We start from the raw sequence: 27,143 nt of genomic DNA, 5'->3' as shown, positions 1-27,143 counted from the left end.
CAAGTTTTTCTGCGCCAAAGTTATGCATGTAAACAGTTTGTACTTTCCTCCTTGTCGCTCGACCAATCAGCTTTCGTCTTGTAAATTCCTCAATGGCTGCCATAGTCGGCTGCTGATACGGAGTGAATGCGAAGTATTTGATCTATGTCAGAGTTCCATCGACAGCACAAGAGATTACGAATGTTGTAAGGAAATGTCAAAGAGTCGACAATGTTTTGAATTGCCATAGGGCTCAGAGCTCTCGCTTTTTTCGTAGAGAAAAGGGTCGTCTCATATGAGAATATGTGACCCGTGTCGGAAATCGGCGACATGGTTCACAAAAATAAAGCTTATGGAACTGATGGTGGAGTCGACGAAGAGGGTTTCGATTCTTCGTTGAAATCAGATACGGCCCAGCAGATCATTCAACAATGGATTGAGGTATGATCATCAGACATTAAGTGTCAGTTTTCAACAACCCTGTGAACTGTGTCGTTTCTGTTTGTGGCATAGTCGTGGACAGTCGCCTAAACGGCAGGCATTAATTCACTTTGATATCTTTAATTTTATCCAGGAGGCTACCGGACAGTCGTTTAGTTCATCACGATTCATAGAATCTCTGCAAGACGGCGTTCTGTTGTGCTAGTAAGTAGGGTAAAAGAACGCCTTGGTTTACGGATTAGTCATCGCTGTACATACCACTCGCCTCACAAGCTTATATTTGTTCTCGATCTGCAGTCTTGTGAAGCGAATACAACCAGATTCAGAGATAATTCAAGATGTCATCGAAAATCCAAGCCCTCAGGAATCTCAGGTATTGAAAAACACCGCTATTTTTGTTAGCTAAGCTTTGTTTCCCAACGAAGATGCATTTCGAACCCTTATCGTTCTTTTCATATCGTTGAAGGTGGTTACAAATGTGGTTGTTAGCATTTTGTAGTGCCTCGCCGTTGTGGTGGAGCGGTTGATGTGTAATCAATGTCTGCAGTGGAAAGATATGCGGTTGAAATAGAATTCGAGGTTCACAGTTGTTTCTTCGAGCCATGCCTCAAGTTGTGTACATACGTGACCAGCCCTACGGTCGAATACACGTCATTAAGATAGGAACGAGTTTACGCACAGTTAGCGTTCATTTTAGTCAACAAAATTTAATTCCTTGTTGTAATTAAGATCGCATATTTGTCTACTGCGAAATTTTTCGACATTTCAAGTTGTAGACAAGGTCATTTGCCACGCTTAATGGTGTGAAATTCGGTCGTTGCGACCGGAAACTAGTTGATATCATCCTGAAGCGCCATTTTACGTTTTGTCATCATACGAAAAATGCCAGTAAGAAACGCAATCGTTTCGAAGTTATGCTTAGTTCCAAGGTGAATCTAAAAGGTCAGCCACTTGTTCGTTTATGTTGATTCTTAAGATTTCATTTGCTAGATCCTAAATATACGTGGAATATATTTTTGCAATGTGTAAGGTTTCGTATTCGTGAAGAATCACACAATTCAACTCTTGGGCATATACGCTTAATTTGCATTTGTTGACAGAAATCCAATGCCTCGAAACGATGATTTTATTTAAGCTTAATTAACCTATGTTTTAGTTAAGTTTCAAAGCTACAGGGGCTCAAAGGCACAATACGGTAGCTTACGAAACCTTTATTATTGCCACGATCGATTATTCCTCAGAAATTGACATGTTTCTTGGTTTCTGTTGATGGCGTACCATGGCCGCTTTGTATGCATGGAGTGTAATGAGAAAAATTTTCGTGACCGGCTGCTACTTTAATCGCTTTAAATCCGAAAATATGTGGTTGTCGCCAGTTTTTGGTCAGCTGAGTGCATATTTCAGACATCAATGTTGAGATGCTTTATCATTCAATCAGATAATAATTTTATACTTCGATTATTTTATCCATTTCTCTCAGCAAAACAACGTATCATATCTGTTAAAACTTTGTTTATGGCCTAATACTCTCACTCCACGTTACTATAATAAGCTAATTTTGTTGAACTGTGAATCTTTACAATATTTTATTAGTTTTTCTTTTTTTTTATTGCCTGTGGTTCTGCTTGAATATTGGCTAGAGGAAAAAAAAATGATAAGAAAACTTTTATAAATAATTAAAATTTTCCAGAGAAAATTGTGCCAAATTCTTCAAAAGGTTAAGTGTTAAGTACGAAAAAAAGAAACATGTACCATAAGGTGCTATTTTGAATTAAAAAGTGTTAACCAAATAAACTTGTGTTATTTATCACTTGAGACAACTGTTTTGTTTTTGGCCTTACGTTAAATCTTTTTTATTCCAAAACCTTGAGGTGGTGTGCTATTTTTTGGAGGACTAATACACAACAATATACTGTATTTGACACATTTTTAAAAATTTATAATAGTGATTTTGAAATTCTCTGTTATTCAATCAGGCAATTCAGTCTATCTATACTATATGTATGTTTGCAAAGTACAGTGTAACATGAAGGCTTTTGATATTAAAGGAGAGTATGGCATAGATATCTCTTGGCGATATAATCAATGTTCCTAAAACCTTCAATAGTTACTCTAGTGATAAAGCTTTGTTAAGTTTGTGCTAGCTCCTGATCTTTTTTCAACCAAGCTTGTGGAGTCTAATCAGAAACCATTACATTTTGAAAAGTGTTACTGAACTTTTTAAAAGCTCATATTTTCAGTGCTGCCCTTCATTCCTTCTTCTAGTAATGAATATTTATCAAGATAAAGGCTACAATAAACTGACATGTATATAAATAATTTTAAAATACCCCCTCCCCCAAAATTGTGCTAATCATTTTTTATTAGACAGTAATCATTTTTAAGAGAGAAACTCTTCCAGAAATGTTGGTCTTTGTTACCTTGTGGGCATCTAGCTTGATAGACATGACCTAACAACACTAGTACAATTAAACTGTTACTGAAGAATTAAATAATGTTTTATAATATTTCTATTGTTATGTATTGTTGTCTGGCAGAACTTGAGTTTCTTTAATGATTACTGTTCTATCCATTAAAGATATTATGTAAGGTAGAAATCATTATTATCATTTACCATTTTTCCCATTAAAGAAATTAGGCTGTAAGAGATGGAAATAGAAGTGCGATAATATTTATTATTGCTGCATGCTATAATGTAATTTATGTCTTTGTGAGGAGATTTGTTTTTAATTATTTTCTAAGGTTTATTTTCACATCATAGAAATAGAATATGAACAGAAATAGAATATGAAACAGTTTACACTATTAATAATGAAGCAACAGATAAATAGTATGTGATTCAACTATCAGATTATGAGATTTCGATCATGTGATAGTTGACGAGGGCTGGTGCAGGCCAAGTCAACTATTATGCATCTAGAAATCTTGAGCTCATAATCCAGCTGTTTTTAATTGGTACAAATCTACTATTTGTTCACACTTTTATCTAAATCGTCTTCACAGATACTTCAAACATGCAAAGAAGTGGCCACCTGTTTGTTAACAAGCGCACAATGCTGCCACGCTACTCCCTCTTTAAAACAAAATAAATAGTGAGTAGCATAGCCAATCAGAGAATAGCATTCGTGATAGAACACTAGTGGATGTATACTAAAACGTGATAGAAACTTGGAAAATGTTTTGTGATTCTTAAGATATGTGTAGGTGTTTAATTTAGACAGTGTAAACATGAATACATAGAAATCATCATCATTATCTCCAATAATCTGTTTTTTTAACAAGGAAATGCAGCTTTAAATGCTCATGTTGAATATTATATACTAATTAAATACTGGTTGGCAAAATGTTTTCTGACTTTTTTTGCAAAAGTCAGTTTTCATTCAACAATTAACTTCCATTAGTTTATGGACATTACCTCTTGATTGCTTTAATGGTGCCAGGTTATTTACAAGCTTGATACCATATCATACTTGAATTGTTATTCGTATTGGATAACTGGTAATCAAGCTTGAGTTCCCAGATGCCGATATTTATCCTTTAAGTGGTATCTGCAGTGGTTTGGCCAGTTCAGACGTTATGATAATGCAAATATGTTGACAATACACAGTAATTATATCAGTTACACACTCCAAAACCATGTGAGGTCTGTCCTAAGAGATTACAGGAGATCTTTGAGCCTCAGTTTACCCAGATTGAAAAGCTTTCTCTAATCCAAGAAAGTTCATAATTAAGAAGAACTAATTGAATTAAGATAAACAGATTATCTTTATACAGGAAGTTAGTTTATATTGTCATCATTGTACTTGTCTATTATTTAAAACCCACCTTTGACACATGCTCACTGCAGCCTAGTGACTTACAATAACTTCAAAGTGATGGCGAGTTACATGTACATACAGTAATTTGAGGTATAGAGCTTCAGTGCCTTAGCTTAAGTTTATTAACTTAAACTTTGAATTTTATGAAAAGGACGGATCAGATGAGAATGTGAACTATTGTGAAATCACATTTCATTTGACCATGTACTGATGAAAGATGATGAGGTTTAAAAACAGAAGCATATCACCTTGACTAGGTGATATGCTTCTGTTAAAAACTGTAAAACTGTCCTTTTTTTATTCTGTTAACTCTGACTTGTCATTGTGTTGGACTTAAAGTCATTAATTCCCAGAACTGATTGATATCATTCTAACTTTCCTCTGCTAATTAAATCTCCAGTGAGTGATAAGATTGAGGGATCCGGTTACCTATGGAAAATGTTTCACCTGAATACAAAATTATGACCACACATCATGTCAAGGAAAATGTCTAAAATGAAACACAGAAAGGAGAATTTTGATACATCTTTACACTGTAAACTTTACATTGAAATCCTGTTCAGTTAAAGTGCATTACGTTATTTTTTTTTTTGCAAAATTGGGGCAACATTAATTTTTATTAATGATATTATAAATGGGCAGAGTTCCTGTTTAAGAGTGGAACATGATAGAAAATGAATTCTGTCTGATTAGTTTGCCTATGAATTTAGTCATCGTGTTTTGTTTTGTTTCTAGATAAACTTGAAAAAGTTTTTGAGTGTTTGTGCTGATCTTGGTCTCAGCGCCTGGCAGCTTTTTGATCCACAAGATTTAGAAGCAGGAGATAATGTGATGTGAGTACTATTGATTTATTAATATTAACTGAGTGAAGTTTGAAAATTATATATCTAGTAGATAGGTTTTTGTACATAAAATTATGTGGCATAATGATATTGGTTTAAATCTGGCGTTATGAGCATTAGCCTTCCATCAGTGTACAGTGGGAGATTGTAGGCTGTATACAGTGTTTATATTTGGAGTGAGGGAGTTACATCGAACCACTTTAGGCTAGCACTTTATTTGTGGTGCTATCCTCTTAATTTTTCGTACAATCTGGATTGTAATTGTCTATAGTGGTACCTCTCCTGACAATCGCACTGCTATTTACAGCCACCTTTTTTGGCCCAAAGAAAACACACTTAGACATTTTCTCATTTTGAAGCAATCCCTTTAATTTGAGGACAATTTTTTGGTTCAAAGGTAGTCATGAATACATGTATTTACAATTTTCCACTGTTCAGCATTAATAAGCTCTGACTTGTGTTTTGTGGGAATGAAAACAACCATTTTGTTTTTGCTCTCATTTGTTAAGGTTTGATTTCTTTTTTGTATTTAGCAACTATAAATCAGATGATGAAGTTGTGCAAAAGGTGAGCAGGCTGTTTAATGTGTATATTCAGAATTGTATTAAATGTACAATAATATGTATTACTTAAAATATATTGCACTTTTTCTATGAAACTAATCAAAAACGCATTACAGTTAGCATTATAAATTCATACTCGTAAGTGACAAGTTGAGAGTAAAACTACCAACTAATCGTTATAATTAAGATCTAAAATCGTATCTTAAATTTAACAATTAAGGTTACTTCAAACCTTCATGGGGCTACATTGCTTTTTTTTTTTTTTGGTCAAGAAAATTAAAATCCGCGAAGCTCAAGTTTGCATACTGTGAACGCTAGGGGTTCTGTTATTTCATTGGCTCATGGCTTTTAAGTTAAAACATTCCTCTGTGAAGGCGTGATATGTTTATGAATCTTTAGAAGGCGAAAGCTCACACTCGTTTTTTGAGAGAATCCCTTCTCTTTAAATGAATTAAAAGGGTATGCAGATTTGACGGTTTTCCATGAAATTTGGTCAGAACATTCACTGATAGATATGGAACAAAAGTGTGTCGGCGAATTCCTTTATTTTAAATACTTTCCTCATGGCGGCCTTTAACGCAACAGGTTACGCAAATTTTTCGATAGTCGAACTTGACAGATCTATAAAAAGATAACCAATAGAAATAAAAGAAAATGCTGACACATTTTTGGAGATTGAGGCTTTGTGATTAACACTGCACAGTTATTTTGCAGGAACGATCGCATTTAATACCCGATTAATTCACTGGAACGTCAGTCGGTCATTTTGGAGTTGACGGCCTCTGCCAACTTTGGAAAACAAAATCCAAAACAAAACATAATTTTACCGAATTTTAAATTTTATAACCTTTCTGTTGATATATAGTTTGTGGAGGTTTCCTTGAAAACAGCGCGCGTATGAATTTTTTTCTGGAAGACACCCGCAAAGGTTTGAAGTAACCTTAAGCTGAAAGGCCTTATAGAACAAGAAGATCTGTTAGATCTTATAACCGCGCTTTTAAAATTTAACTGTTTTCTTAGTACTACAGTCACAATGCAGTGCATATTCCAAAGCAATCTTTGATGATTCATTGATTACTGTAGACATCACAGCACTTGATCAACACAAACTCTATTATTGCACCGTCAGTCGTAGCCGTTGTGACATCTCCAATGACGTAATAGTCTTAATCTGGAACTTTCTTCGGGATATGTATGGGCATGAAGATACGAACACTATTACAAACCGCTTTCTTTCTTTAAAGTCACGATTAAATTTAATTGTTTTTTTCCCTTGAGTTAAGGGTTAGCAAAGAAGTCACACGAGTCACATAATTCAAGAATTGCGTTATCTACGGCTATCTTTAGTACGGTGGTTATTTCCCTATCAATGACGTAATCTTTGCACGTTCTGACAAGTTCTTTGCTTGGCTTGCAAATACTTAATTTTCTTTCCGATCTATGAACTCGCTGCGATGAAACAGTCAAAGGATTTACTTCATTTGCCTAAAACCGCAAGAAATACTCGCAAAATTACAAATAAATTAATGACCGTCGCTTCTGCCGAAATAAACTTGCAAAGTAAACACGATCTTATTTGTCATGTAGTGAAAGTGAAAGCTGCAACGTCAGCGCATTCCATGGCTGACGTAATACCTTTTTTCAGCGTATTTATTATTCCCTTTAAATCCAACGCTTTGATAAAGCGAAAAGAAAATATGTTTTACCCACAAAAAAGAAAACAATATCCATAAAATTGTCCGTGTATTTATGTTTTAACAGCTTCTGGCGGAAAAACATCACACGTTGCGTGACTCAAAGTTTGGCCGAGCGGAGGTCTGCGTCTGGTCACCGACAAAAAAAAATAATAATAATAAACCACGGGTAAACCTAGAACCGCGCTCGGCCCATGGCCGCGCGGTTAATAAATACGCCTTGACTGAATGCATAAAAATGTCACTGTTCCCAGCTTGCCTTACTGACAGAGGAAGGCTGTTCCACAAGACTGGGGCTGCAACGATAAACGCACAATCTCCCTTAGTCTTTTTTTGTTCTGAACCACAGCCTTGCAATGTAAAGGTGATTTCTTACCCAAAATCATCCTTTTGAGTCATATGTTAAACCTATGCAAGCTTTTCTTGACATTATTTATATTCCTGTGTTGTAATTTGTACTTTACTTTAGCACTAGATTGTGACGTTGAATAAATATTTATTTATAGGTTGTAAGCACTTTATACTGGCTGGGCTGCACCATTCAAGGCATGTCTTACTATAGAGGGCCAAAGCTAGACATCAGTAACTTTCAAAGGGAGAGTGATGGCACAATAACTGTGAAGGTGTGTGACTCTAACCAGACAAAACATCAACTGATGGAACAACATGTAATTAATATGTACTTCAAGATTATTTTTTAGCAACTCCAGCTTTCTTAAAGAGTCAGAATAGCTTGGTAACACAGTGTTGTGCGACAAAGCCAATGTTATCCCTTGTTTGATTTAACAGTGTTGATAATTTTGACTTTACTGCCTCAAAGACTATTTAGGTGTTTGATTGGCCAAACAGTGGGTAACTCATGCATAACATCAGACTGGATATAGCACATTCAGCATCTAGCTAAGTTATATATTTTCAAAATGCATGTATCAACGCAAACTCAGAGAAAAAAACACAACCAATGTAAAATTTGTCAACCACTCAAACCTGAAAATATACATAATTGTGCCTCCAACTGTAGTGCATTGTCATGCTGTGTTCTCTATTTTGTTAGTCAGGGTTAGTTCAAGTTATAACTTACACCAATTATTTATGTGACTTCTGGTAGAGTGTGTGCTGGTCTGTAAAAACACTGCATGCAGTGTACTTTCATACGAAACTGTTCATTGTACACTTCAAGGAAGTTCCAAATTTTTAGTCTGCTTTTTTCTAAAACAATGGGAGAAAATGAAAGCACATTAATTATGTAAATGTATGCCAAGCAGCACCTTCACATTGCACATGTTCTATGTATAACATTGTGCATGTCATATGGCTGTCAATTTTAAACTCTGCACGAAATTATATGAATTTGCCATGTTGCATAAATATCAGCTATTTTTAAACCTTCCTGTAACTTTGTTTGACTGTGAAAGTCAGCTAACCTAACCCTAATTCTAAGTTAAGTTAATGTTTTGAAAACACAATTTCAGCTGTCTGTAATCAAAAGAGTGAAAACAGTATTTCTGGAGATATTGCTTTTCTTACGAAATATTAAGTACTGTATTGTGTTATGACTTGGTAGTGTTTCCCTGACGTTATTCACTACTTGCAGTTTCACTATCAAAATAATACAGATGACTTTTGGTCATTTCAATATCTGATTGTTTTTCATTTTCCTGTACAAATTGATGACACATTTATCTGGGATTTTTTGGAATGTTTCACTAATGTTTGCTTTTGTTATGTATCATAAAGGTCAGTGGTGTTAAACCAACATTTGCAGCATTTTTGTTCTGAGTACATACAACATGCAAATCACAAAGTGCCATTGCTGATGTTTTGCAATAGTTTTGTGATGTTAGCTGCAAGTGGAACCTTTTGTTTGCCATACATTCCTTCCTGTGTAAAGTTAATCTGCTATATTGTACCATCAATTTAGCAGGCACCTTCTATCATTCTTTTCCATTATGTTTTGGCCATGCTTTCGTTGATTGATTAGAAATGATTTCTTAACAACACAAAAGGAGCAAGTTCTGAGGCAATAAAGAACATGGTTGTTGTGAGTGTGAATACATCTTGTGGTGAACATGTTCCAATATTTGTTATCTTTTCGATGTTGAATACAACAGATCTTATACCTCATCCATGAAATGTTCCACTCCAGTACTATCAGCAGTTGTAAATAGCTTTCTGTCTTCACCATTGTACTTATAACTGATCATGTGGAACAATAGTAAACAATTCTAAAGCATAATGACATAGTCAGAACAATCATGTTTCTAAATTGTTTAGGTATGAATTTGTATTGTATTCCTGTTACATATATATATATACAGTGTTGTGTTTTATTGTGACTTTTCCTTCACATGGAAGTTCATTAGGTGCTGATGACTTCCTCTCAGGTTTTTTAAACAGTCATCTGTAATGGTTCTTTTCAGAACTCCATCACTCAGACGGTCACTCCAGACAGGTTACTCACACAAGATGAACTTAGATATCAAATAATTTGATATCTACAACAATTATTATTGTCAGTCTGTTTTAAATCTCTAAAGGGAAAATTGAAGCACCCCTTTAATGTTTCTCATTTGCAACTACATTTGCAACTACATTTAATTTAAACCACTATTTAATTATCCTTAAATGTAGTATTTTGCTTCACAGAAAAATATTGACGTAAGAATATTTGGGAAAAGGTCCAAAAGTCACCTACTGAAGCATTCTTCAAACACCTTTTGGGTTATTTGTTAGTGAAATCATAGGTAAATGCAAAGGGTTCCCAAGTGCCTGCAGAAAGGGAAAACCATAAATTTTTGCTGACTAGTCCCTAATACTGGACTGTCTTCAGTTGACATGTTATACTAACAGATCCATTTTTTTTTTCAGCCAACTGCAAGACCCCCTGGCAATGATTTTTCTTACAGAAGAATGGATGGTGGCCCTCACATAAATGGGGGAGTACCGCAAGAGGACTCAACACCAATGCATCTTACAAATGGCTATGCTGACAACATGCTGACCAATGTATGTCCTGCCATAACTATATAATAAATTTCTGTAATGCATGTAAATATTTTTCAGCTGCGCTTGTTAATTCACTGTGTTTTGATTTGAATTTCTCTTACTAATTGTGCATTTGTTTGAGCTGGACTTGTGTTTTGTTTGCCATAACAATGCACTACAAGAGAAATATTGGTTATGAATGACAAAGGCAAACATGTTAAAGAAAATGCGTGTACAAACGCTGTACCTAACACCTTGGAGAAAATGCGCGGGCCATTTCCTTCGCAATCAGGGTTTGTTAAAAAAGGTATAGTGTGCAATGTTTGTTTATTTCTGAGTGGTACTGTAGCTTGGCCTGGTAAAAGAAAACAGCCTGCATCTCTTGTCACATCCATCTTCAAAGACATGGAATGGGCGTGCAGTAAGTGTCAGCTGTGTTCTCTGGTTGTGCATAGCAGCCAAAAATGTTTCACTTTCATAAGATGGATTCAGTTTGGAATGAGGAAAGCTTTGTCTGTTCAGACATTTAATAAAAGATCTGATCACATCCAGTATACTGCTATACAGGACATATCATGAACAATGAGGAGCATTTAAATTTATAAACTTTTTGCATGATTCTGTGTCAAGAGACAAGGGCATTTTCCATTAAAACAAAATTTTTGGAAATTTAGGGAAAACGGTACAGAAATTTCCTTGAAAAGTTTCTGGAAGATCTATAAATTGTTAAATTTTGAACTGGGAACCATTCAACGAAAAATTCCTGCAATATTGGCTGGAAAATCAAGTGCAACAGAAATTCACCATAAGAAATTTTCAAGAATTTGGGTGTACTTGTGTGGTTGATCTCTTTTACAGAAATTTCAGAAAGTTCTATTTACACTGAAAATTTCCACAAATTTAAACCTGAGGGTTTATAATCAGATAGAAAGCACCCAACTGTACAGTGCTGGACTTCAAAGAGAAGGGTAGCCTGGGTTTAAGCGCAGACGCTATTCTAACAGTGCCTTTCTCAACCAAGAAGGTGAGAAAATGGAGGCCCCTGGAACTGTTAGCCACAGGGGACCTGAACCAAGACTGCAGTAGAAACTGTGATGGAGAAACATACCATTTAGAGGAATAAGAACTCATACACAGTTCATGCCAATAAAACTGGAGATATGACCATCAGTATGGGGCAGCCAGCTGTCGTGTTGGGATCCCTTGGATTGTAACAGATCTTTTAATTAACCATCTTTATTTTTGTCTCACAGGGAGATGAAGCAGTTGAGTTTTCCGTTAATGTCAGGATACTTGGAGATGAAAAACGATTTGGTTTTTCTGTCATGGGGGGAGTGGATGAAGGATTTCCCCCACGAATTGATGAAATTTCTAAAGGTGAATTTTAATGATATGTCCATTTTGTTTAGTTGTGCTACCTACGTAGGTTGTGCCATGTTATGGTAGATTTACCTCGGTCAGTGTAACCCTGATTAAAAAGAGAAACAAACATACATTCATGAGCAATTTAACATTGTGTAAAATTGCAATAATTTCACTGTGATGATATCAGTGATGTTATGTTTGATATCATGTTTTACCCTTTAACTGTGCTTAGATTTGTTGGTGTATGATGGAAACATCTTCGAATTTTCATGGGAAGGATTCAGCAATCTTTGGTTATCTACAAAATTCTTTGGAAATTTTTGGAAAAGTTTGGAAACGTTTGTGAGATATCAAGTTGAGGACTTGAAGGGAAATGAATTTCTGTATCTGCCCATGTACTGTATTCTATCTTGATGCTTAAATAGAGTCCTAACAACAAAATTTGTGATGTGTCGTAGACTCTCCTGCTGCCAAGACTGGCCTTCTGGTCAATGATGAAATACTGGAAGTGAATGGTGAACGTGTCACTAACCTTTCCCACACTGAAGTCATTTTGAGTATTCACAAAGTAAGTCATTTTTGTGCAACAATGCAGTAAAAGAGTTATTAATAGTTACTTTGCACACAGAAGATGCTTAATACATGTAACTTGATGAAAAGTATTTCAGCAATGTAAAATGCACAAACTGTTCAAGTTCAATTGCAGTTTTTTTATAATTCTTTTTAGTTTTCATCTTGTTTTCATGCAAATGATTTCCATTGTTGTTAGCTTTTTACTGTTGTAAGTCATTGTAAGAAAAGAAAAATGGAATGTTTATCTCTTTCAGTGTTTACGAAACAGAGTTATTGCTCTTAAAGTGAGAAGAGGAAGAAAATTTTTGCAAGGTCAGTAAAATTGACTTTTAATGCTGTAAAAGAAGGGTTAATTCACTCTTGCTCATTAAATTACTTTTGAGACCTGATAGTCTTGAAATTTACCTCATTAGTTAAGCTGCAGTGCTTACCTGTGTTTGCCTTTTTTTTTACTCTGAACTTGATACAAAAAAAATGGTGACTGGTACATTTACACATTATTCTTAGCACATGAAACCTTTAACAATGCTCATTAAAATGTACAGAAAAGTTCTAACATCTTCTAATACCAAACATAGACCATGTCATTAGCACAGGGACAAATGTTGCAAAAATAGGGCTGTGTCAGGTCTGCGAGGTATTGTAGTAAAATGTACAGCTGTCATCTGTTTTTTCCTATGCAGGATTATGTTGTGTAAGAATTGAAGTGAATACATTCATTAGCCCCTTACTTTCCAATTATTCCTGCCGTGTGCTCCAACAGTTGTGTTAGAGCCCCTAGAGAGACTGGGAGGGGTCCACTTAAGGCGTGATGGCAGGTGGTCACTTCTTATTTGTCTTGCAGGGCTTAACAATGGAACAGGCAACCATAATGGACTCAATGGTGACTATGCTGGACAGGTGGACACTAACACAAGAAATAAACTGCAAAAAATCATGAATGAACATGAGAATGATCCTCAGTTCCAATATTACAATTCAGATGCGGAATCTGAAGGATCACACAACAGTCACGAGTTTTACGGAAACGGCGACATTGGTGTTGTTTCTACCACCAGCCCTGGATGGAATAAAGACATTGGAAATAAAAACTTTGGAATATCTGGGAAGAATTTAGCACAATCAAACTTGCAAAAGCACAAGTCATTGTCTACTCCACTGTTTGACTTGACAAAGTTGGATACTATTGAAGCTGATGTGGATGTCGATGATGATGATGATGATGATGACGATGACGATGATACTTATGCTCTTCAAAATGAAGCTTACGATACTGACAATGATGAAGAACAACCTGGTAGGTGTATCCTTGATTATTTTGATGTCAAAGCATAATGTCATTCCCAGGGTCTCCCTCGTCTCTTGTCTCCCCGGAGTTGGGGAGAAGGGGAGGGAATTGGAGACAAGGTGAAAGGCAATATACAGCTGGTTGTTTTGTCATAAAACACACATTAATTGTGTTTTTCAGGGTGAATTATTTCATTTATTTTTAGTTCTGGTTTGCATGTAAAAGCATATTGTCACTGAGAAGATAGCTGAAGACCCATGACAAAATGTGATACAAGAGTATGGATGACAAAAGCAAGAAATTTTTGTTTCTGCCCATTTTGGGTTTATTTTTTTTCTTGCCTTATTTGCGGGTCTACTTCTAAATTTCAGGTCCTGTCACAATCTTTTAGAAATATTTTTGCTAATAATATGTTGTTGTTAAAGTGTTTTCAGGAGAAGCTGAGAAAGAATTGCTGTTTCCCTACATGAGTGAAGTAAAGTCAAAGCTTCAAAGTGGTTCTGAAAGGGAAGATCTCTCATTTGTCGAGAATCTATTTGAGCAGAAAGATTTTCAAGATGCCACTAAAGTAAGTGTGTAACTTTTTCACTGAACATTATCCCAAACAAACTACTGTGTAAAACAGTTGTGTGTTTAGAAAGTCTGAGCAAAATCTTAGTTTTACCCATTCATTTTACATGCATTGTTATGTACCACTTGTGGTGTATTTGACTGAAACACCCTGAGTCCATGTAGTAAGTCAAATAATGAGATGTTTATAAACACACCATTATTGTGTCTTTAAATTACATCTCAACTCCAGTGTTCACAATGGATCTAATAGTTACATTTTATCGTGTTGTCAATTGTAATTCTGAATCCTGGGACGAGATGAATCAAGATCCACCAATCACAAGCCATAGATGTGAACTTTTGGAACTGTGAATTTCATTTACATGCAAACTTCAGCATAGAACAAAACTTTGTTTGAGCCTTTACCCTCAGAGCGTACATATCATTGAAATGTGCAATAATGACATGGATGATGCTGATTTTTGTACATTTTATGGTTGTTTTTAGGTTTACACAAAAATGATTGAACTGGAGAGATCAGGAAGAGGACCGAGTGCTGTCAGACCTGTTGCAACAAATTCACAACATCTTTCCTCTCAGGTGATAAGTTTCATCAAAATATTTTTTCTTCCTGCTGACTGACATGCATGCTGTAAGTAAGTTAATGAGAATTTGTGACCGGGAAAACGTACCTCAACGCTTATCCGTTAAACGGCTGCTAACGGACGGATAGCTAACGGATAGTTAACGGCCTTCACAACATTCTAACGTTTTGTCCTAACGTTCTAACGGTTATCTAATTGTGCCTAACGGATGATCAAAGCGTTCTAACGCTCTCTCCTAACGTTCTAACGGCTAACTAAGTATGCCTAACGGATGAAGAACACGTTCTAACGGTTGCACAGTTTGTTCTAACGGATGACTGAAGCCGTTTAACGGTTGTCTAACGGGTTTACATCTAAGGACTTTTAACGAACGAACAGCATAGCTTTCAGTCCAATGTTATAAACACTTACATAACCGTGCCAATCCATTATGTCTTACGCTCACGATTTCTAAAAAAAACGAATCACAACGTGCCTATTTCATCAGTCGTCGATGGGACAAACATTTAAAAAATTATTTCCACGGTGAGCATTGAAAGCAAAACTCAGTGATATAAACGATCACTTCCTCATTGAGACAGACAAACTCAGAATTCGAGTCCTTTATTATCGTGTGGAACGCGAAACGTCGCTAAACCTGCGTGTAAACAATTTAACTCGCCAGTCGAGCAGGGTGAACATTTTTTATTGTTTTACTCAAATGGATTTGTCGCTTGTACTTATTTTTACACAATGACTTTGTCTAGAGTTTTTTAAAAGTAACTGTTTTCTCCAGCTGTGCATTCGCGAAAGATTACGCATTGTTGACAGAGCATGCGAAAAGCGGTACCTTCTGAAGCCACGAAGCTGGTAGTCTCGAAACGACGGGCGTTTTGTTGGCGCTGGTTTCATCAGATAAAGTTGTTTTTGTCACATACGACAATAAAAATAAACGGTAAAAGTTTGCGACGTTTCGACCGCTCTTCGGTCATTATCAAGCAAGATGTAAAAAGTAAAATTTGCATAGATATATATAGCTACAAAGAGGTAAGAATGTGTGAAATTATTAATGAAGTAAAAATATGTAAAAAGTATGTAAAAGAATTAACAAAGTAGTGCTTAAAACAATAAAAAACATATAAGATTATTTAAAAACTTTCGCACGTGAAGTCAAGCCGCCAGTGTACAATCTGACTCTATTCGTGCGAAAGTTTTTAAATAATCTTATATGTTTTTTATTGTTTTAAGCACTACTTTGTTAATTCTTTTACATACTTTTTACATATTTTTACTTCATTAATAATTTTCACACATTCTTACCTCTTTGTAGCTATATATATCTATGCAAATTTTACTTCTTACATCTTGCTTGATAATGACCGAAGAGCGGTCGAAACGTCGCAAACTTTGACCGTTTATTTTTATTGTCAAATGTTTTAAAAAACCCTTGTCACATACATGTAGTTAAATTAGTTTCTTCTGATTCAGAGTCAGACAACCGTCTATCAAAATATTTATTAAACTTTCCGCCGGAATATGGCCGTTTCTTACATCTTGGAAGATTTAAACAACTTTATGCAATTTTTTGAACCCGCACTTTGTGACATTGACAAACGAGCACAAGTTCTTGACCCGTGATCAGTGTTTACTTCGCAGAACATCTTTATTCATCGCATGGCCATTTTGGTTGAGTTTTCTCCGTGTTTGGTTCGTTCATTTATGGCATTTGTAAGGTATTTTTAACTTTCGTTTGTTCACGACTTCCAGTAACAAATTACAAGCTCTCGAAACAACCGGACTTTGCCGAATAAATAAAACAGTTCATATAATGACGATCGTTGTTATGATTTTACATGTCGTTTCTGTTTTCGAAAGCGGCAAACGTGTTTTGTTTTGGATCGTGTATAATAATTATAGTATGAAGGCTTTATTGAACTTCATTTGAGTTGTATTTATCAATCATCAGGGCATCAAAAAATAATAATCGCCAAACTTCTCGTCGAAAGATAGCTATCTCTCATGATTGTTTTGAACTAAATGGAAGCCAAGAGCTGCTCTCGTTTCACACTGTGTTAGGCTACGTACCACATGCTACTTCAACGCGTGCCATGCCATTCTAACGGAATCGTTACCCGTTTAACGTACGTATGCTAGTTTATTCTAACGGATCCTAACGGCTTCTCTAGCCGTGCTAACGGATACAGAGTTTTTGCTAACGGTTATGCTGTCCCGTCTGACGGTCTGATGCTAACGGCTAACGGATACATGTCTCTTGCTAACGGTTGCACTCTCCGTTCTAACGGCCCGATGCTAACGTCTAACGGTTGGGCTAACGCCCCTAACGTTTTTAAGAAAACTTTCTAACGGATGACCAACGGATGCTTAACGCTTTTGCCTGTCTAACGGATAAGCGTTAAGGTACGCTTTCCCGTTCACGGTCACATTTTATGGCTCATCAATTCGTGATTATTTTTTTTTTATCACCTGTCAGCTTGGTAGCAACGTTTGATTTTGTAAGGAGAAAGTTCATGTTTGTCATTCTTGGAAATGCAAATGCATGGCGATATGTTAATCTCTAGCTATGCAGACCTTATTTTATTGAACTTGTCTGCTCCAACTACCAGGTTCCAAAGATGACTGACCTCTCTTTGGACCGACCAGAGCTAAATATATGTTTATTGATCGTCTCAATTATGACCAGAAATGTGAAAAGGGCTCCTGCAGAAACTCTTTGGTTGATTTTGAAACACCGTGAAGCCCACTTAATTCTTAGATCTTACTAGGGACATTTCAGGCATCAAGAACAACTTGAAAGGTGATATTTCTCTAAAGTTACGTCATCTTTATATCATTTCAGTTGAGACATTCCCTTGAAGTGGCCAGAGACTCAAGGGACGCAGAAGAATTGATACAAATATTACAGTCGCCAAACTTTCAGGTATATTCATAATTTTTGCCAACAAAAACATAGATTACTTATAAAGTTCACGTTTTATTTCACTGAAGGGTTTGTGCATTTCTTTTGTATGTGGGTTTGTCGAGCAGTTTACATGTTTGTTTGTGATTTCAGGGTCTTTTGCTGGCACACGACAGACTGGCATTTAGGGAGGCGTTACCCAGTGATGAGGACGAGCAAGAGGCTGAAGCCGAAGAAACTCATGGGCCACAGGAACCGCAACAAGTCACGGACGAGTATTCGCTCGTGGAAGACGACAATGTGAAAATTGTGAGAATAGACAAAGCAACTGAGCCACTGGGAGCTACTGTCAAAAATGACAATGGCACTGTGCTGATTGGACGAATCGTCAAGGGCGGGGCCGCAGATAAGTGTGGTGAGAAAAACATTCCCTGCCCAAGGCTCCGTCCTCACTACGCCGGAGGAATTTGAAATCGCAACTTTATTTCTACTGTTAGGTCTACCGTTCACACTGATCAGTCACAAAAACGGAGCTTTTCGAAAACGCTCTTCAAACCGAAGGAATTTGAAAACGCCGGCTTTGTGTTTTAGTGTGAACGAAAAACATGTCGAAAACGGAGCTTTTCGGAAACGATGACGTCACGATAATCATGTGATTTCGCCGCCCGAGTTTTCCTCAAACACAAATCCAAAATGACGGGTAATTGTTGCGCTTTCGAATTTCTCCGGAGTAGTGTGGACGGAAAACATTTGGTGCGTTTACAGAGTGAAAACGCCGTTTTCCAATTTTGTTCGGCGTAGTGTGGACGTTGCGTTACTGTAACTACAATGCGTGCTCAAACTCAGTAACATACTTCTGAACGTGACTTAAGTGAGTGGAAAAAGCTTCTCAGAGAAGAAATGACATCTTAGTAACACGACAGAAGCTACTAAGAATTTTCCTAGCGTGACGGAAAGGTTGCAGGTCACAAGGCGTGACTTGTGACTGTTCAGTGACTTTTTCGCACCTACGCTATGGCTGTTGGTTCATATTTACTCAAAAGGATTTCTCTAAAGACATGAAATGCAAAACAAGTTCTAAAAAGGCCGGATTTTTTGTCGGAAGAAGTTATTGCGACTCGGATTTGGGGAGGAGATAACTTTCAAGGAGGAAGGAGGGGTTTAACGATAACTCGGGCCCTGTGCTGTATTGACCTTACTTCATAATGCAGCTCCCCTAGCGATTAACTGAAAGTAAATGTTGGTGAGAGATTTCGTCTTCCTCCCTGTAACTTCCTTTTGTGATCTCTCAGGTCTTCTTCAAGAAGGCGACGAAGTCCTTGAAATTAATGGAGTAAACATGCGAGGAAAAACTGTAGCGGAAGTTTGTGAGCTGCTGGCGGACATGAACGGGACGCTAACATTTGTACTCAATCCCGCCAATCGATCTCGCGTCCCGTCCGACAGAGAAGTACACGTGCGCGCGCACTTCGACTACCATCCTTACGAGGATGACTTGATACCGTGCAGAGAACTGGGACTAGCATTCAGACGAGGCGATATTCTTCATGTTGTCAAACAAGAGGATCCTAACTGGTGGCAGGTTAGTGTTGTTTGGCTTCAGGTCTCGCCAGGATTTTTCATTCAGTCATTCTTTAAGACACGTTTTTAACCAGAAAATACGTTGCCAAGGTAGATAAATCATCGTCAATACCGAGGAAGATCACGAACACCGAACTTGAAGAATAGAGTTACACACTGTAAATATTACAGATTTTGCCGATTACAGTAAATTCGATTACATACAAGTGATCTTTTTCTTTTTGGCTTGGTCCAGGAGGACCATGAGCAGCCGCGAGAGGTCGCGCGTGCTTTCCCGCCCTCGCGTGTGGCAATTTTTCTTCGGCGCTTTGTTTAGCGTCACGTTTGGGAGAGTAAGAAAATAAGCTGCTGTTCGTAGTTTATCTTTTCTTGGCTGGGAGGAAGGTATTTAGCTAGATGTAGTAAAACTCCCTTTCTTGGTTGATCTTAGTTGTTATTTCACTCTTCCCACGGTGTTGTAGACAGGGTGAAGCTGACCGCCACGTTTTTTAATTTATGTTCAGGCGTGGAGAGCAGGCGAGGAAGGAAGAACGTTAGCTGGACTTGTTCCATCGAAACACTTCCAACAACAGTAAGTTCGAAATATCTTAATATTCAAATGAATTTTTAGTATTCAAATATTGTAGGAGGCTACACTGTTTTACGGTATATTCTTAGAGGTTCTCGGTGGATTTTTTATTTTTACAGGAAAGAATCCATGAAGAAAACTACTGGAGAAACCGAACCGACCCACAAAGAAAGTAAGGATTCCGTAGTTTTTTTTGTTGTTGTTGTTTTTTGTGTTTTGTCAAAATCTGTCTTCTGACATGGTGTGGTCTCATGACTGAAAGTTTTGTCTGGTTCAATTTTTTCCATCGGCTGCATCGGATTTCTGTCTGTTGACATACGCCGCAATAGTCGGAGATCCGATTGTCACTGTCTCATCCGTTAGGTCGTCCTACAGGGGACTGAGCCGGGTTGTTGGAAAGCCGGTTAAACTTGACCCAGGATTAAAATGTAACCAAAGTATTTATTTTTCTTGTATAAAAATGTTATTCCCACTGTTAAGGTTTTGTGTAGTTTGAGATTGTTCAAATTCAAAACTGAAGGACAAACAATACAAATAACAAACCTCACCGAAAAGTTACAAAACTGAAATCAAAATTCTCCTTGATCCTGGGTTAGCTTGATAGGGCTTTGAACATCCCAAACTGATTGAAGCTTTTTGCCTTTAGTAATCAGTCGTGGTTTTGTTTGTTTTTTTTTTTTCTTTCAGAGAGAGGATGCCTTTGTTTCAAGCGAAAGCGAAGGAAAAAGGTTCTTTATAACGCAAAACATAACCAAGGTTGGTAATTAAACTATAACGGTGGCTTCCAGCAACGTCAGGAAATCTAAGGGAAGTTTGGGTCGCTGGAAATTTAAATTCAGTTATAAAAGCAGAATTTATTCTTTAATTTATGACAGCACTAGCCATTTGCACTTTGGATTCCGCGGTTTAAGCTTGTTCCTTTGAGTATCTTAACATGGTTCGTTGTTTTCTCAGAGTATGTTGCCGATGAAGTGTTAACATATGAAGAAGTGGCGCTCTTACGGCCAGACCCACAAAGAAAACGGCCTGTGGTACTTATAGGTATGAAGAAACCATCGATGATAAAATTACTGTTGCATTTTGTATCATAGATAATAAAAAAGTAAAGTCACCCAGCACTACGCCAGAGAAATTTGAAAGCGCAGCTTTATTTCTACGATTAGGCCTACCGTTCACACTAATCCGTCACGAAAACGCTCTTCAAAACGGTAGAATTTGAAAACGCCGGCTTTGCGTTGAGTGTGGGCGGAACGGAGCTTTTCGAAAACGATGACGTCACGGTAATCATGTGATTTCTCTGACCGAGGTTTCCTCAAACACAAATCCAAAGTGACCGGTGATTGTTGCGTAGTGTGCATGGAAAGCATTTGATGCATTTTCAGAGTTTAAACATCGTTTTCATATTTCTCCGGCGACCTACTTTGTATTTTTCTTGTACATCAGGACCTGACAGAGTTGGTCGGAAAGAGTTGAGGCAGAAACTGATTCTCTTTTCACAAGAACGTTTCGCTGGAGTGATACCTCGTAAGTAATGCCTTTCAAGCTGATATTATGTTACACCAGAAGTTTTTCAATGATTTATTAACTTGTAGTCATGTTATTGTGACTGGCCGGTCGCTTGTTCGGGACTGAGGTGATTCATTTGTATATTTATTCATCTCTGTGTTCCTCGTTCCGTCTGCCAGTGAGGTACAATACTGGCGCTACAAATGAATGTAAAGCTAGCGTATACCTTAAGAGGTGTCTCGCATCCGAGCGATTTAGCGCGTCCGGTTTAAACTATAGATACCAAAATCCCATATCAAATTAAAGCTTTTAGAGCTGACCATCAAACTATACCAAGAATTCTGAACTAAAATGAATTGTCGAATTTTTCTTGACCTCTAGATGTGAGCGTCTGAATCACCTTTTGAAAGCTAGAAGTCAACTGGTCTGAGGCAAACCATTTGGCTATTTAAAAGTGCGGCCGAGGATTTGAACTCGGGGCTACCGTGAAACAACTCCACCTTAGTAGTGGTCAGAGCGGGACTCGAATCCGGGACCGCTGGATTACGAGTCCGACGCACTGACCACTCGGCCGCGCTGCCTCCAAACGGCTTGAACCCGTGACCTGCAGATTATAAGACTAACTGAAACATTCTTCCACACTGCTTCTTTCAGACACCAGCCGGCCGATGAGACCAGACGAGGTAAATGAAAGAGACTATACTTTTGTGTCGCTACCCACGTTTCAAGCAGACATTGTGGGCCATAAGTTCGTGGAACACGGGGAATTAGAGGGTCACTTTTACGGTACAGCACTGGACTCCATAAGAAAAGTGATCAACTCTGGCAAATACTGTATTTTAAATCTTCATTGCGAGGTATGATAAGTAGTAAGTAATGGTCTTAATTGAAAAAAAGAATTCAAAGCATTCGTTTCTCGAGTTTGTCACTGGCAGGAATTGTGAGAGGCGCGCTTGAAAGTCGATTGGTTAAGGAACTGATCATTTTCACTAGCTATGGCCGGAAAACGTTTTCGCTGTTGGGCATTCGTCTAACGGCAAGAAATGCGATTGATGTTGTGGATTGTATTGAGTGTTATGATTCTATTTGCTTGCAGTCAGCAGCAGTGATCAAAATCTGGTGTATCAATCTCTTCATCTCGCCTCACGTGATACTATTTTTTTCTTGCTCGCGTTCCTACTTAATTTGTATCTCGAGTTCAACTGGTGATGAAGAAAATATTCATTTCCAACTGTTAGCTAGCCTGCGAGCGAGCTCTAGTGCCTGGGTTTCGCAATGAAGCTCTGGTTTATGGCGCGCGAGCGAGTTTAAGAATGACGCTTCGCGCGCCGGCTCGTCTCGCGTGTGTCTCTCGCGGTTTCGTCGCTCGCGGCCCAGACAGGAGAGCCTGCTCGCAGGGTAACTGTTAGCGTCCAGCACACTAAATTCCTTCCCTAGAAGAGCTTTTCTGGGAACAAAAAGAATCGACTGATAAGTACTATTGAAACTAACAATACATGAAGCGAGCTGAAACAGTGGCCGTCCGAGATCGATAGCTACATTTCTCTTTATAATGGTTAATACTTTATCAAGAAATAATATCAAAAGAAACCATATTGATACTTTGAGCTTGCGAATGGTGCATATGTACGCTGAAAATGTGAACAGTTTTATGAGCTTTTTTGCGTTTGTTATTTTTCAGGCGCTGAAGATTCTCAAAGCTTCTGATGTGAAACCTTACGTGGTTTTTATTTCGCCTCCATCTTACGATAGAATTTTAACCCTTAGAAGAGGAAAAGTGGATCCATTTAATCCGCAACCTAATGCACAAATGTCTGTAAGTATTCTTAACCCGCCATGTGACTAGCGCTAAATCACAATAAAAACGCTACTTTTTCACTTGTGCGCTGTCCCGAAAGTAGCTTAAGTGCAGTGTATCAGCTCTCATAAGCTTGTAATTCTTTTGTTTGTTAGCAACTGTTATTGTTCTAGGGCTAGGGTGCATTGTTTCTGTAGTTTGTTCTATTGTCCTCTCAAAGGGTTTCCAGCCATTCATGTGAGAACTTATAGAGCTGCTACCGGACCCCTTAGGTCACGGGTTCACCAACTGTAGTTTCGAGATACGTACTTTCACATTCCATAACATCCCTCGGTGGGAGTTTTGGTCAACAGCTGCAAACTTATCAACTTTAGAGTACTGCTCCAAGCTTAAACAAGTACATTGCAGAGCTGAACGGCGGCGCTTTCTTGACTTTCAGGACGCAGAGTTACGCGAAATGGTGGACAAAGCGAGAGAAATGGAAGAAAATTTCGGACATTACTTCGATAAAACAATTGTGAATACAGATTTGGAAAGAACTTTTGACGAGTTGAGATCAGCCATCGATAAACTTGATACCGAGGCTCAGTGGGTACCAGCCTTCTGGGTAAATGAAGGCCGTGGGGCCTTGTAGAGAAAGTCGAGACCTGGACATCACCAATAGGATTATTATCTCTCTATTCTGGAAGAGGGCCTATAATATAGGACTGCAGAAAGAAGCGAGTTTTTTTTTTTAATTCACACAGAAAATCAGCAGAAGGTATTTTTTCAAGAAGGAAGGTTCGAGGTAAGAGAGCTGAGGACTTGGAATGGGCTAAAATTAAACCATTCATTTATGAATATCAGTTATCTACAAAATAATTTTTTAGTTGTACAGGCTGTTTATTAAGAGAAAATGTAACCGAATATGAACAGTATTAGGGCTGAGTAAGGGTTCTATTTTGAACAAGCAGTTTGATCCCTTTATAGATCTTATATCGAACTAGAGTGAGGTCCGTATTGGCAAAATATTGGTTGAATTCTGTTTTTGTTATCAAGCGAGGCCCAGGAACCCGTAACTTTCGTACGAGAAGAAGGCCAATATTTTCCTAATGCAGGCTAAAAAGACCAGTTTTGTAAACTTTGTAACTGTTCTTTCTAATTTACAAGTCACCTTTTGCCGACTATTCCCGGCAAACATGGGCGAAATAGTTATTAAGCGCACGAGATTATTTTTCTTAGCCACTGTCCTCCTACGTTTACACTGCAATATGTTACCAAGGCAAATCGGCAAAAATTAATCCATTAGTTTTCCCGCTTGGCGGTCAGTATTACGACATATCGGACCGGTCCGGGACCAATCAGATGACTCCTTTTCGTAATGAGCCAGTTTGGCATGTGATAAAACGTTTTCAGTGACATAATCTTTAGTCATTAAAACTGTTCATTTATCATAACTTTTTATACTCCAGTTTTTGCTTGCAAGTGAGTTCTGTACAAACAAGCAATGTTTCTTCCAAATGGAATGAACATTTTTGTTTAAATATGGATTGTATGAAATTAGTAGTTAACTCATAGTATCCTTGTATTATTTTTGTTTTCAAATGGCGCTCACCCGGGCTAACCAAAAAGCAATATAGAAAACAACTCTCGGGCGAAACAACTTTTGTAGGAAGTTTTGGTTATAACTAAGTTTTTATTTCTAGGTTAAGTATAGGACAACATAGCTTACATAGAATGTACAATAAGATCTTTTTTTTTGTTTGGCCAATAGAGTTTGAAGTAACTTCTAGTCGTTGTCGAATGCCTTGAGGCAGGTTTGATGTCACAACTTCCCCTGATATGTGACGTAGCTCGTTGAATCAAAGAACTTAAGGATGCAACGAGCTTCCCCGCTTAACGAACCCTGTGCAACAAAACGGCTGTTTTATTGAAAAAAAATCTCGCCATGGACTGCTTTTGTTCGCGAGTATTGAAGAAACCCTCTGCTTTGTTTATACGAGGTTTCAATGTATGGATTATCTCGTTTCTGCTAAAGGTACTACAATTATCCGTTGAGAAGGCGCGATGGAGTTTTGGTGGCGAAGTTTTGGACATAAAATTACGGTGTTGCCACGGACAACTTTCTTCGTTTCCAATGGTAACAATATCGTCGCCTACAATTTCGCGCGCTTTGCTGCTAATGACGACGTCAGAGACCAAAGAGTTGCCACTGGAAACGGAGCCACTTGCCCGCGACAACAACACGATTTAAACGTTGAAACCTGGTTACCAAATTTCCTTTCAGTCTTGCTCGACTGATAATTGTAGTATTCGTTTTCTGTGTGCAGTGACTTTTGTATTTGACAAGAACGTTATCATTTATCAACAGTTATATCTGTTGATAATCAATTGGATGAAAATATATATATTGCTACCGACGTATAATTTCATGCTTGTATGTTTGATACTTGGCTTATATGAAGCCCCTTTGTAGTTTACGTCCACTCGCAATATGGCGGGTTTTCAGTGATTTTCATCGTTAGACAAACCCATTCGGTGCTCCTGGGAATGCCGGGAATAGAGCAACAAACCAATCAGAACTCGAGAAACAAGGGCACTTGACAAGTGGTAAGCGCGGCATCCCAATTCTGTTTTGTCGCCGATTGCCTGAAAAGATTTCTGATTGGTGAAAACACGTTGCACGCACTTTTTGCCAATTGCTGAGAAATCGTGGACTCTAAACTTACGCTAAAAGGGAATTTCGGAAAATATACGGAAGATTGCTTTTTTTTCTATTTACCGCTTTTCCTTTTGTTGCTTTTGTTTTTAAATATTTAATACCTTTTGTACTCGTTTACGTCTTTGTCATTCATAGAATTAGGTTTCGTAAATACATAGTATATTTGTGTCTTGTAAGTTTTGTAAACGACTGCAGTTACAATGTAAGGGAAGTCTATCTTTTAAAAAGACATACGTTTTGTGCGCCGGATTACCGACTTCACCTTATAGAATGGCCGTGTAGAGTAGAACAAATGAACTTCAGAGAATTGTGCGCAGGCAATTTAGAAATCTCAGAAATATTCCTCAGCAAAGATTTATCCCAAAGCAGTCAACTGATGTAAATTTTTAAATAGCTGTTAATAATTTCGAAGCGAATATTTTTATATTCTTCCTGAGTCAAAGTATTTAATTCTTTCAATGACGTTATACCGTTATTAGTTTTAGATTTTGGAACTGTATGCAATTGAAAGTGTTAAGTACGAATGCGAATTAAGGGACGAGCTTGTCCGTGCAACTCGTCCTTAAAATTTACTGAATTGCTCATTCTGTAAACAATGTATTTTATGGGAATAAATAAAATGAAGACAGGGTGATTACAACTTTCTTGGTGTCTTGTCATGAGGTCTACATATACAGTCGAACCCCTTTTAAGCGACCACCCTTGGGGAAATGGGAGGTGGCCTCTTAACAGGGGTTGGCCGCTTAATAGGGGTTCGTTGAGAATTATATAATTAGCTCGAGGCTTACTAGAGAAGTTTATTTATTCAAATGCAAACATGCTGAAGAGCGATTTGGAACCACGTAAGGACATCATTACACGGGTGTTTGAATGTTTTTATTAGTTTAAGGGCAATAGAAAACCCTCGGGAGGCCGCGGCCGCTTAATAGGAGTGGTCGGTTAATAAGGATTATATTTACAGTATTTTATTGACAACAATTTTGACACTTTTTAACTGGCCGCTTAACAGGTGGCTACTATCAGATTATATTTTCACCAAAGCGTATTTGTCAGTCTCAACGCGCCTACAAACAATGTTATGTCAGCTGAATTGTGGCAACATACAGTGAAAATTGTCACCAATTCTGCACTAATCGATTTGGTCTTTCCATTTGGCTAGCCTGCATCTCTCGGTAAGAAGGCAGATACGAACTATTGAGCCTGAATAAACACAAGTGCCCGGCACAAGTCTCTCTGCAAGGGTTCTGTCCAGACTGTGAGCAATCTCCTTCTTTTCTTAGCGTACGACAAGATTTCCAGAACAATAACCCATTGCCCGTAGTCTAGTTCTTTCAGAGGTTTCTGGCCCGAGGGGGGGGGGGGGGGGGCGAACTCCAGTATAAAAAGGA

General features: G+C 37.7%; 1 protein-coding gene across 1 annotated transcript; it reads left to right on the top strand.

The window, feature by feature from the left end:
- The first annotated feature begins 153 nt into the window (after window positions 1–153).
- Window positions 154–26,399, top strand: LOC145485934 (protein PALS1-like). The gene is made up of 24 exons (XM_081464599.1): window positions 154–420; window positions 554–624; window positions 718–793; window positions 4,974–5,071; window positions 5,614–5,647; window positions 7,844–7,960; window positions 10,206–10,343; window positions 11,576–11,699; window positions 12,146–12,255; window positions 12,515–12,572; window positions 13,105–13,557; window positions 13,974–14,116; window positions 14,608–14,700; window positions 17,542–17,622; window positions 17,755–18,016; window positions 18,894–19,183; window positions 19,686–19,753; window positions 19,870–19,922; window positions 20,438–20,506; window positions 20,705–20,791; window positions 21,194–21,274; window positions 21,911–22,113; window positions 22,938–23,072; window positions 23,494–26,399. The coding sequence occupies exons 1-24, from the start codon at window positions 310–312 to the stop codon at window positions 23,686–23,688; spliced, it is 3,150 nt and encodes a 1,049-aa protein (XP_081320725.1). The 5' UTR covers window positions 154–309; the 3' UTR covers window positions 23,689–26,399.
- Window positions 26,400–27,143: the final 744 nt, after the last annotated feature.

This window comes from Orbicella franksi, chromosome 4 (assembly GCF_964199315.1).
Source record: "Orbicella franksi chromosome 4, jaOrbFran1.1, whole genome shotgun sequence".
NCBI lineage: Eukaryota > Metazoa > Cnidaria > Anthozoa > Scleractinia > Merulinidae > Orbicella > Orbicella franksi.
This window is presented reverse-complemented; position numbering and strand designations above follow the sequence as displayed.